The 13,307-nt window shown below is 36.5% G+C and overlaps 1 protein-coding gene across 1 annotated transcript in view; it reads left to right on the top strand.

Moving 5' to 3' along the window:
* Positions 1-13,307, top strand: part of LOC132561986 (diacylglycerol kinase delta-like) — a 109,064-nt gene that overhangs the window by 22,611 nt on the left and 73,146 nt on the right. Inside the window, exons 3-5 of the mRNA XM_060226713.1 lie at positions 2,958-3,002; positions 3,190-3,252; positions 4,583-4,663. Coding sequence (XP_060082696.1) covers positions 2,958-3,002; positions 3,190-3,252; positions 4,583-4,663 — 189 coding nt within the window. The remainder of the gene's footprint in view (positions 1-2,957; positions 3,003-3,189; positions 3,253-4,582; positions 4,664-13,307) is intronic.

Below are 13,307 nucleotides of genomic sequence, written 5' to 3'. Positions count from 1 at the left end.
CAAATATGTTAAAATATACAAAGGACTTCATCTCAATAAGCAAAAGTCTATGAGTGCCGATATTGGGTCTGTAGCATGCTGGGAGGAAAGGCTACCAAGTTTATTCAAATGAATGACCTCAGCCCACTTTCAAGGTCACAGGGGTCAAATATGTTAAAATATACAAACGACTTCTTCTCAACAAGCAAAAGTCCATGAGTGCTGATATTGGGCCTGTAAGATGCTTGGAGGAGAGGCTACCAAGTTTGTTCAAATGAATGACCTCAACCCACTTTCTAGGTTTGGCTTGCTTTTTGTCAGATGACCGTTAAGGCCCATGGGCCTCTTGTTTTCAAATTTTTTTCTGTTTTATTGATGGATTTTGTGTTGTCCACTGTAATATATGGTCATATGATATTTGCCTCATGATATTTTAACATTTGCCAGTTGTCATGGTCACCAGATGGATTTGATTGCTAATGTTTTGATATCCTTATCATATGTATAGACAGAGTTGGTCCTAAAACAAATCTGTTAGTTTGAACAATGCATATTTCCCAAGGACTTTCACCTTGTTGTGTTAAAGCCCTATTTCATTGATAACATGATAGATCTGCTGTACTGTCATATCCTCTGTACATATAGGAAAGGGTATCAGGAGACAGTGGATACTTCTAGATGACTCTAGATCTATTCACTTAGCAGGTTTGTATTACTGAATGTTCATCAAAACAATACACCAACCAAGTCCCAAGAGTGTAATTGACATATCATGTAGGTCCAATACCATTTCTGAACTGAGGCAGAATAGAAATATTAATGCATATATATGAATTTGATACAACACTGTCTGAGGGCACTGCCAGGTATCTAGACGATATGGTTTGGTAAAAAAAAATAGGACTGACATTTAGGGCAATTGCAACAATTTCCTGTACTCCACAAATATGTGTAAATTATGAAATTAAGCTATAATCAAGTTGGAAATAGCTTGTGTTAGGCTTTAGAAAATTGGACTGAATACATTAACTGTATCAGGAAATGGTCAACATGATTTTATAGGTTATGTAGCCAGCTGTTGAGGGCACCTGGTAAATTGTAGCTTTTGTGTTCTTTACAGGCAAATGACAGTTTTATCAGGCTTGCTTCATCATATGAAATTGTTTCATTGTACTCATATGTCCACCTATTGTGTATAAAGTTCACAGTCATCAAATAAAAAAAGGGGCATGTTAAGTCATGGTAGCTTAACATAGGACAGACCATGTACATAGCCTAGGTGTCTGGTAACACAGACCATGTACATAGCCTAGGTGTCTGGTAACACAGACCATGTACAGAAACTAGGTGTCTGGTAACACAGACCATGTACATAGCCTAGGTGTCTGGTAACACAGACCATGTACAGAAACTAGGTGTCTGGTAACACAGACCATGTACATAGCCGAGGTGTCTGCTAACACAGACCATGCACACAGACCATGTACACAGACCATGTACATAGCCGAGGTGTCTGATAACACAGACCATGTACAGAGACTAGGTGTCTGGTAACACAGACCATGTACATAGCCGAGGTGTCTGGTAACACAGACCATGTACAGAGACTAGGTGTCTGATAACACAGACCATGTACATAGACTAGGTGTCTGGTAACACAGACCATGTACATAGCCGAGGTGTCTGGTAACACAGACCATGTACAGAGACTAGGTGTCTGGTAACACAGACCATGTACATAGACTAGGTGTCTGGTAACACAGACCATGTACATAGCCTAGGTGTCTGGTAACACAGACCATGTACAAAGCCTAGGTGTCTGATAACACAGACCATGTACAAAGCCTAGGTGTCTGGTAACACAGACCATGTACAAAGCCGAGGTGTCTGGTAACACAGACCATGTACAAAGCCTAGGTGTCTGATAACACAGACCATGTACAGAGACACAGACCATGTTCAGAGACTAGGTGTCTGATAACACAGACCATGTACATAGCCGAGGTGTCTGATAACACAGACCATGTACAGAGACTAGGTGTCTGGTAACACAGACCATGTACATAGACTAGGTGTCTGATAACACAGACCATGTACATAGCTGAGGTGTCTGGTAACACAGACCATGTTCAGAGACTAGGTGTCTGATAACACAGACCATGTACATAGCCTAGGTGTCTGGTAACACAGACCATGTACATAGCCGAGGTGTCTGATAACACAGACCATGTACAAATCCTAGGTGTCTTGTAACACAGACCATGTACATAGCCTAGGTGTCTGATAACACAGACCATGTACACAGACCATGTACAAAGCCTAGGTGTCTGGTAACACAGACCATGTACATAGCCTAGGTGTCTGGTAACACAGACCATGTACATAGCCTAGGTGTCTTGTAACACAGACCATGTACATAGCCTAGGTGTCTGGTAACACAGACCATGTATATAGCCAAGGTGTCTGGTTTACAAGGACCATACACATAATTTAACATGGACCAGGAAAGAATTCTGTTTTACTTAAACACATATCTTATAAACATTATCTTATGAATAGAATCTTTAAAAGCAGTGACTTGATTTTAAACAGCCACTCCAGTAACATCAGCATTGAAAGTAACCAGCTTGTTATTGGGTATTTATGTATAGGTTATAATTAGTGTAGACACTGACAGAAGGAAATACATCTTTGTCCTTGGAAAAGTCCATTCTAGCTCTCTCCACGTTTAATTAGATCTTTATACTGATTTGTGTTCATAATTCTAGAATCTGTTTTTAGTCACCTTTTCAAACACAGAAAAAAATGAACTGATGAGCTTATTCAAGGTAGAGATGTGGAACTATAAATAGATCAAAATCATTAAGTGAATGCTTTTCATTTAATGAGTGGTGAAATATCTTGTTTATTTTTTTCATTTGATAATTTTACAAAATTCAAAATGTTAATTACATTTTCATGCTTTATTTCTATTTTAGGCATCGACCAAAGAAGGCTACCTCATGAAACAAACAAATTTTCAGGTGAGATTTAGTAACATTTCCTACTAATCCAACATGATGGATGCTTTATATTTTTAAGTTTGTTTGAAGTTCTGATATAAATGAATTTAAAGAACATTGAACAATTTAAAAATTTTATATATAGTTGAAATGGCCGTTAATTCTTGATCTAAGTGAAATTTTTAATTTATCATTTCTGCCTTAACAGAGATGGAAGAGACGATATTTCAAGTTGAAGGGGAGGCGACTCTACTATGCAAAAGATACCAAGGTAATGAAACTAGTTTACAGATCTGTTATATAAAGGGAGGCAACTCTATGTAAATTATACTAGGAAAAGAACGCATTCATATTTGTAAGTATATGATATCAAGCCAAAGTTAAAATTGTCAGCTTTATTATTTTATCAATGATACTAGAGTGTTGTATTTTTGCAGATCTCCTTATAATTCTGTGATTGATTTGGGCAAATACTTCAATTCTTATTATCATATTTCTATCCCAAAAAAGATTTCAATGTTTATTGAAGAGAAATTCTGTTAGTAAGGGTAAGCTGAAAAGTACTATGGAGTTGATAGTATTGCAGGTATATTGAATTTTGTTTTACTTACAGTAGATACTCAGCAAATTTATTTCTACATTAAATGATAAAAGCAGAAAATGTGTACTCTGTGTCTGTACACATTTATACATATGAAAAATCATGCTTTACATTTTACAGCTCAATAGAAAGTAGCTTGAAATTCTCTTTTTGTAAATTTGAATTGGCCACAGTTGAAAAAACTGAAATATTGGCCATGCAATTGGATGTATATTTTTGTAAAAATCATACAGTGGCTGATGGTTTGCTTCCTAAAATTTTAGTTCAAGATATCTGTTTACATTTATTACATCTGAAAAAAAAATTTGATTTTAAATTTAAATTCAATTTTGAATTGAAAAAAGAACATCCATAGAAAGACACAAAATCAGCCTTTCCAGTATTTCATTGTAAAGGAAATACATAAGATAGAAGTTAGTTAGGCAACATTCATGGTCTATGAGAGCTCTCTCTGTAAATGATTAAAACTTCATATTCAAGTACAGGAGTTAGGCGACAACCTTGGGCTGTAAGAGCTCTCTCTGTAAAGGAGTCAAACTTCATAACCTAGTACAGGAGTTAGGTGACAACTTTGGGCTGTGAGAGCTCTCTCTGTAAAGGAGTCAAACTTTATAACCTAGTACAGGAGTTAGGCGACAACCTTGGGCTGTGAGAGCTCTCTCTGTAAAGGAGTCAAACTTTATAACCTAGTACAGGAGTTAGGCGACAACCTTGGGCTGTGAGAGCTCTCTCTGTAAAGGAGTCAAACTTTATAACCTAGTACAGGAGTTAGGCGACAACCTTGGGCTGTGAGAGCTCTCTCTGTAAAGGAGTCAAACTTTATAACCTAGTACAGGAGTTAGGCGACAACCTTGGGCTGTGAGAGCTCTCTCTGTAAAGGAGTCAAACTTTATAACTTAGTACAGGAGTTAGGCAACAATCATTGTTTATGAGAGCCTTCTCCGTAAAGTTGTCAGACTTCAAAAAATAGCATGTAACACTCATAGCATTTATTTTGCAGTCTGTGATCTTCGATGAAATAGAACTGACAGATCTTAGTGTAGCAGAATGCAGTACCAAAAACATCAACCACAGCTTTCAGGTATTTATGATCTATCAAAATATTTGGTGTCTGTGAAGAAAACCTAAAAATCTTCAGTTCAGGCAAAATCTTATGAATTTCCTTCCATTTAAATGATCTACGAATATATTTAATTTTTAAGAATAGTTAGTGATCATGATTGGAGTATGAACTGGTGTTGACTAGATTGAAAAGTTGTTTAACATCATACTTAATAAGACAATGTATGGGCCAAGAATTTTTTTCAGCTTGTATTTGGAAAAGTGAAACACAGATGATACTTCTAAACTATACATGGTGTAAACTGTACATATTGTGTTGTTGTTAGTAGTGATGTGGTAGGTAAGATGTAACAAATTGCTAAGGATCATATAACATAAAATACATATCATGTAAGGTTGAATACTGGTAACACATTGGTCAGTTTTATAAAATGCATGATTTTCGGTATATTTTGATATAAATATACGATAAAAAGGTGAAATATTTCAACCTTTTATTGTGATAATCAAATTTGGAAACACATCAAGTTTTATACCATTCAAGACTGTGTTTGCTGTAATATTTGGAAACATATCAAGCTTTGCACCATTCTAGACTGTATTTACTAAAATATTTGGAAACATCAAGTTTTGCACCATTCCAGGCTGTGTTTGCTGTAATATTTGCAAACACATCAAGCTTTGCACCATTCTAGGCTGTATTTACTAAAATATTTGGAAACATCAAGTTTTGTACCATTCAAGGCTGTTTTTGCTTAAGTGTTTGGAAACGTCAAGTTTTCTACCATTCTAGGCTGTTTTTGCTGTAATATTTGGAAACATCAAGCTTTGCAACATTCTATTCTGTGTTTGCTGTAATATTTGGAAACACATCAAGTTTTGCACCATTCCAGGCTGTATTTACTAAAATATTTGGAAACATCAAGTTTTGTACCATTCAAGGCTGTTTTTGCTTAAGTGTTTGGAAAAACATCAAGTTTTGTACCATTCTAGGCTGTATTTACTAAAATATTTGGAAACGTCAAGTTTTCTACCATTCTAGGCTGTTTTTGCTGTAATATTTTGAAACGCATCAAGCTTTGCACCATTCAAGACTGTATTTGCACAAAATTTGGAAACATCAAGCTTTGCAACATTCTATTCTGTGTTTGCTGTAATATTTGGAAACACATCAAGTTTTGTACCATTCTAGGCTGTATTTACTAAAATATTTGGAAACGTCAAGTTTTCTACCATTCAAGGCTGTGTTTGCTGTAAAATTTACGGTTGACTTTGAAGTACACTTGTCTTAACAAGGAAACCTGGATTTGTTGTGGCTTAAGAATAAAAAGTATTAATTCGTATTGTAAAGCCATCTATGTTACATAACACAGCATCGTTTATTCTTGTTTATATTGAGATAGTAAAAATGTTGACCCACATTTTACTGACCTTTATCCAGCCAAGTTATGACAGCCGACTTTCCTCTATGTGATCAATATTGTCTCTCTGGAGAAATAAAGTGTAGCATAATCTAGCAAAACTTGTATTTCATATTAGATGTTAGATGGTGGGACAGGAATTTATCTCCATTTAGAAACATCCAAAACTATAAAAGCCTCCTTTGATTACAAGGAATACCCAATTGAAAACTGTAGTTTAGTGCTATGTTGGAGTGTTATTGATGTCTCTAACACCAATAGCTGTGCTTGTTCAATACTTGGGCCGGCGATGTGTGAACAGGGTGTGTAGGAGTGATATATATGGGGTTTGAATGATGGGCCAGACTGGCAGAAATATGTATGGCTTTACAGAATTGGAATGCACTGAGCTGCTCAGGGTCATTTGATAATTGGACCTAATGGCTGGTAAAGAGTCCTAGTTAATAGATGCTGGTCAAGGCAGCTTTTTGGGTCTGAACAGTTTGACTTGGTCTTCCCTCAACAGATCTTTAGGTAGATGTATGAGGCAGGTCAAAGGTCAATTAATATCTGGTCCTGACTGCCTAAGGGTCAGTTGATAGCTGAACCACACTGTCTGTGAGTCAGTTAATATATGGTCCAGACTGTCTCTAAATATCAGGAAATAACTAGTCCAGACTGTCTAAATATCAGGAAATAACTGGTCCAGACTGTCTCTAAGTATCAGGAAATAACTGGTCCAGACTGTCTCTAAGTATCAGGAAATAACTGGTCCAGACTGTCTCTAAATATCAGGAAATAACTGGTCCAGACTATCTAAGTATTAGGAAATAACTGGTCCAGACTGTCTAAGTATCAGGAAATAACTGGTCCAGACTGTCTCTAAGTATCAGGAAATAACTGGTCCAGACTGTCTCTAAGTATCAGGAAATAACTGGTCCAGACTATCTAAGTATCAGGAAATAACTGGTCCAGACTGTCTCTAAGTATCAGGAAATAACTGGTCCAGACTGTCTAAGTATCAGGAAATAACTGGTACAGACTGTCTCCAAGTATCAGGAAATAACTGGTCCAGACTATCGAAGTATCAGGAAACAACTGGTCCAGACTGTCTCTAAGTATCAGGAAATAACTGGTTCAGACTGTCTAAGTATCAGAAAATAACTGGTCCAGACTATCTAAGTATCAGGAAATAATTGGTACAGACTATCTAAGTATCAGGAAATAACTGGTCCAGACTGTCTCTAAGTATCAGGAAATAACTGGTCCAGACTATCTAAGTATCAGGAAATAACTGGTCCAGACTATCTAAGTATCAGGAAATAACTGGTCCAGACTATCTAAGTATCAGGAAATAACTGGTCCAGACTATCTAAGTATCAGGAAATAACTGGTCCAGACTATCTAAGTATCAGGAAATAACTGGTCCAGACTGTCTCTAAGTATCAGGAAATAACTGGTCCAGACTGTCTAAGTATCAGGAAATAACTGGTCCAGACTATCTAAGTATCAGGAAATAACTGGTCCAGACTGTCTCTAAGTATCAGGAAATAACTGGTCCAGACTATCTAAGTATCAGGAAATAACTGGTCCAGACTATCTAAGTATCAGGAAATAACTGGTCCAGACTGTCTCTAAATATCAGGAAATAACTGGTCCAGACTGTCTCTAAGTATCAGGAAATAACTGGTCCAGACTGTCTCTAAATATCAGGAAATAACTGGTCCAGACTGTCTAAGTATCAGGAAGTAACTGGTCCAGACTGTCTCTAAGTATCAGGAAATAACTGGTCCAGACTCTCTAAATATCAGGAAATAACTGGTCCAGACTATCTAAGTATTAGGAAATAACTGGTCCAGACTGTCTAAATATCAGGAAGTAACTGGTCCAGACTGTGCAGATCAGGAAATATTTAGACCCAGTTGTCTTAAGGTCAGGATAAGCTTGTCTAGTAGAGATGTATACATGTACAGGTATAGGATGATAACTGGACTGGACAGCACGTCAATCATGTTTTAACAATCAACTTTGTCAGCAGAAATCAGCTTTCTGTGTATAAGCACCTTGAAGACGTAGTACCCATGTGAGGGTTGTAATCAGGAACTGGCTGGGATGTTTAGGTCACACTTTGTATTGGTTAGTAGTTAGTCTGGTGTTGAGTTATGAGATAGCATTGGTGATAGCTCTTTATCCCTGTCAGTGATGATAAGATCCACCTGCACAGACTTGTAACCAGAGTTCACTCCCCTTTCTGTTGAGCTTTTCTTTGATGGAGAAGCCTGTGGATCTTTTAAACAAAGACCGATTAGTATTTATTCCTGAAATCTGAGAAACGTCTTTTTAGTATACCCCCACTTAAGTAACGGGGTTATATGGTTATCACTTTGTAAATGCGTGGGTGTATCTGTGATAACCTGTTGTAGTAAATATCTCATAAACCGATCTACACATTTAGTTCATATTTGTACCACAGCTTCTCCCCATCAAGACCTACATCTGATTCAGTAATAGATATTGGTTGTCGGGGTTAAAAGTCAAAGGTTAGCCTTGACTGCTTCTGAAATAAAAAGCTTGTGTGAAAGTCATGTGATCCATAAGTAGATAAACCATTCAGTAGATTTCAATCTGAACGAAAAGATGAGTGGATGGATTTAGGTCACAAGAAACAGAAAAGTAGGTGATAGAAACACCAAATGTAACACTTACTATAGTGTATGGTAGGTGACAGAAACACCAAATGTAACACTATAGTGTATGGTAGGTGACAGAAACACCAAATGTAACACTTACTATAGTGTATGGTAGGTGACAGAAACACCAAATGTAACACTTACTATAGTGTATGGTAGGTGACAGAAACACCAAATGTCACACTTACTATAGTGTATGGTAGGTGACAGAAACACCAAATGTAACACTTACTATAGTGTATGGTAAGTGACAGAAACACAACACCAAATGTAATACTTTCTATAGTGTATGGTAGGTGACAGAAACACCAAATGTAACACTTACTATAGTGTGTGGTAGGTGACAGAAACACCAGATGTAACACTTACTATAGTGTTTGGTAGGTGACAGAAACACCAAATGTAACACTTACTATAGTGTTTGGTAGGTGACAGAAACACCAAATGTAACACTTACTATAGTGTATGGTAGGTGACAGAAACACCAAATGTGACACTTACTATAGTGTATGGTAGGTGACAGAAACACCAAATGTAACACTTACTATAGTGTATGGTAGGTGACAGAAACACCAAATGTAACACTTACTATAGTGTTTGGTAGGTGACAGAAACACCAAATGTAACACTTACTATAACATATGGAGACTAATGTTAAATGATGCTTACTTATAGTTGTTAAAAGTTGTCATAAAGAACTGTTACCACAGCTCTGTCCTCTCCAAGTGTTTATAAAAACTAAGGAAGTCAGCTATTACACCAGACTGGTTGTAACGTGTATGATAAACAATTTAACGTAAGCTGAGTAGCTTGGCAGATTTTCGAGTAAATCTTTTCAAGTGTATTGGCAGCTCTATTGGAAGGTCATGTTTATCAAACCGCACGGTTACATTGGCTGTGTGATGCCTGTGCAGCGTGATGAATGGGTGCACAGTGAATTTCTTTAATTGGTCCAATTTGCTGTACTTGTGTCGATCACACAAATCTTGCAACATAAACTTAATGGTTTAAGGCAGGGCTGGGAATTCCAAGTCATTAATGATGGTTAGGTATCACTATTTCTCTTCACCATGTGATGAAAAGTAGGCTACATGTAAATTACCACAATCTTACAGAGAGAGAAACTACACTTTTTATATAACCTTCAAATATTCTGATGTAAAACTGCCATAATATATTGTTACTGAAATAAAACCACTTTATATATATATTGAAGTGAAGACACTAGAGAGTAATGCTTAAATTAACATGTCTATATTTACTGATCATATCAAGGATATTTTTATTAACTTGATGTTTATGTTTATCTCAAAGTCAACAAATGAAGTTATTATAGGACAATGAAATGGTGCTTGTCATTAATTCTGTCAAATCGTATTAATTATAGACAAGTTTATTTACCAGGCACAGATTTTTCAGGGTATATATGGTATAAAAAGGGTTGGATGAGTTTTATTAGTAGTATTCAGTGATCTGCCCTGTAGTCTGTTTAGATTTCATTTCTACAGAACTAAAAATTTTATTGTTTTGCCATGAAATAAGGAGACATAAATGTGTTGAACATGTCTGCCCATCCCGTTATGTCCTGTTCCTTCCTGATTCAATGTCACTAGCAACATTATTCACTGACAGATTTTTGTCAAACTTTTTACAAAGATTAATTACAAGTATACTTTGGATGTTGTTGTGTTTCAGGAGCCTAAATTCAAAGCCAAGGGCACCCTTGCTATATATTGAAACAATCAACAGATTTAATTTTAAAATTGCAACTTTATTGTTTCGTGGAATTTGGTCAAACTGTACGATCAGGTATGAGTATATCTTTGACATTGCTGTGTCTGAGGGGGTTCAGAGCCAAGGTCAGTGGTGCTGTATATATAGAAAGTATTAACTAGTTCAATTTAAACTCTGAGAGACTTCATTCTTTCATGGAATTTTAGTTAAACTTTATTCAAACATCAATTATAAGTATACTTCACACATTGATATGTCTCAGGGTTCAAGGTCAAAGCCAAGGTCACCCTTGCTATATATAGAAAATCATCAACTAATTCAACACCGAAACTAATTTCACTTGGCAGAGGGTTTATTTATGTCTTACGGACATGTTTTTTTTTCCTTTTAAATACCTTTTAATTTTCTCAAAAATATTCTGTATTACCATTATGTTAAAATTCAAGAGTTATCAAGAGTTGAAAATCACTGTTTGACCATTAGAATTATGGGAGTTATGGGCCTTTTCAGTTTTCCAGATAGACAGATGGTCCACCACATCACTAAGGTTTCTTCTAGGTGATTACTCATTGGCCAACAATGGGACCTTTGTTGACCAGTCACTGTTTTAGTATAGCCATTAAAAAAAACTCTAATATAGGAATTTTAAAAACAAAATATGAGCTGATATTAATATATGTTAGCTGTGGTTGAAATGGAAAATTAAACAAGAGCTATTACATTAGACTAAACCCTATGCATTTTTTCCTCTCGATCCCCATTCAGCAACATATGGCTGTTATTTTGTGGGTATGGAAGTCAATTGTACCTTGTCTGTGATAGAGTGACTATTACAGCTTCTTAATTGTTGTGAATAAGTGCATTTTTAATTTCAAAGGAAATATGTAGCGATAAGAGAGATCACATGTTTGGCAGATATGCTTTAGATACTGAGGAAGTAAACGCTAGCGGAGTGTTGATGCTGGTACGTGCTGGCCTGTTATAACAGCATGTCGATACCAACAAGATGTTTCTAGCCTCTGCTTACAGAAGGTTTGAATTGAGTTAATACTTAAGACATCAAATCTTTGATTAAAGAGGTCAAAGTTATGTGTTTAAAGATTTCACTCTTCTTTTGATAAGAAAACTGTAAAGTTTTAAGTAAATACAAGTTTATGAAGATACAGCTATATCTTCTTGTTAAGGTCTGAAGTATAACATCTCCAAACCTATCATACATTAGACTAGGTTTTCAGTCATCTGAAGCAAAGGGTCAGGATGACCTATAGCCATATCATATTGATATTGATAATCATGATAATGATATTTCATTGTTGTTCATTGTTTAAACTTTTCCTTGAAAACACTAGCTACTTCTCGTTAATGCCTGGGTGGATTTCAATCTTTGGTCTGAAACATCATTTTGGGTTTGCAATCATTTCTTAAATTGACTCCTTTGGGCTTGGGATGAGAGTTGGGTTGAGGGTTGGAGGTTGGGGGAGATGGGGAATTTAGTTAATATTTTGCTCTAAAACCTTCCTCTTCCCTAACACCTTAATATATTTCAACCACATTTGGTCTGAAGGGAATGGGGACTTTAGCTGATATTTTGCCTTCCAGTGCTAGTATTCTTTAAAGCTAAAGTTGATTTCAACCAAATTTCATTTCAAATGGCAATAATTTTTTAATTGAATGATTTGATTATCAGATGATCATTAAGGCTCAGGGACCTCATGTTAAAGGGAGGATTTGGTTTGTGAGTGAAGACGCTGATGCTAATTTGTATATGCGATACTTCATGTGTATTGCACATGTTGAAGTTACTAACTACAGAAAGAAACTTAGATGTAATAATAGATACATATATGTATACAGCAATTATTTCACTTGAGGAGAAACCCATAAATAAGTTAGGTCCTGTACTGACCTACCTTCACCCCTAAACTATAGGCTTATTTAATTCTCTGTAAAGAGGTCAGTACTGAGGGGCAGTCAGTATAGTGAATTAAGTAGGTGACCACAGCCAGATAAAGAGGTCAGTACTGAGGGGCAGTCAGTATAGTGAATTAAGTAGGTGACCACAGCCAGATAAAGAGGTCAGTATTGAGGGGCAGTCAGTATAGTGAATTAAGTAGGTGACCATAGCCAGATAAAGAGGTCAGTACTGAGGGGCAGTCAGTATAGTGAATTAAGTAGGTGACCACAGCCAGATAAAGAGGTCAGTACTGAGGGGCAGTCAGTATAGTGAATTAAGTAGGTGACCATAGCCAGATATAGAGGTCAGTACTGAGGGGCAGTCAGTATAGTGAATTAAGTAGGTGACCACAGCAAGGTATAGAGTTCAGTATTGAGGGGCAGTCAGTATAGTGAATTAAGTAGGTGACCACAGCCAGATAAAGAGGTCAGTACTGAGGGGCAGTCAGTATAGAGAATTAAGTAGGTGACCATAGCCAGATATAGAGGTCAGGATTGAGGGGCAGTCAGTATAGAGAATTAAGTACGTGACCATAGCCAAGCTTTGGATTTTTTATTCTCTGTAAATATCCAGGTCAGTAATGAGCAGTGGTCACTATAGTGAATTAAGTAGGTGACCACAGCCAGATAAAGAGGTCAGTTTTGAGGGGAAGTCAGTATAGTGAATTAAGTAGGTGACCACAGCCAGGCTTTCAACTTGTTTTTCTCTGTAAATAAAGACATCAGTATTGAAGGTTGGTCAGTATAGAGAATTACCAATAAGTACTTAATGATCATAGAGGTCAGACTGTTATTGAGAGGTGGTCAGTACCTGATAAAGGTTACTGCCAGCCAGAGCAAACCTCAGTGTACTAGCCCTGCTAGTTGTGTATAGTGTATATATAAA

This window comes from Ylistrum balloti, unplaced genomic scaffold, assembly GCF_031769215.1.
Source record: "Ylistrum balloti isolate Yb309-2 unplaced genomic scaffold, AGI_CSIRO_Ybal_v1 Utg371318, whole genome shotgun sequence".
Classification (NCBI taxonomy): Eukaryota; Metazoa; Mollusca; class Bivalvia; order Pectinida; family Pectinidae; genus Ylistrum; species Ylistrum balloti.
This window is presented reverse-complemented; position numbering and strand designations above follow the sequence as displayed.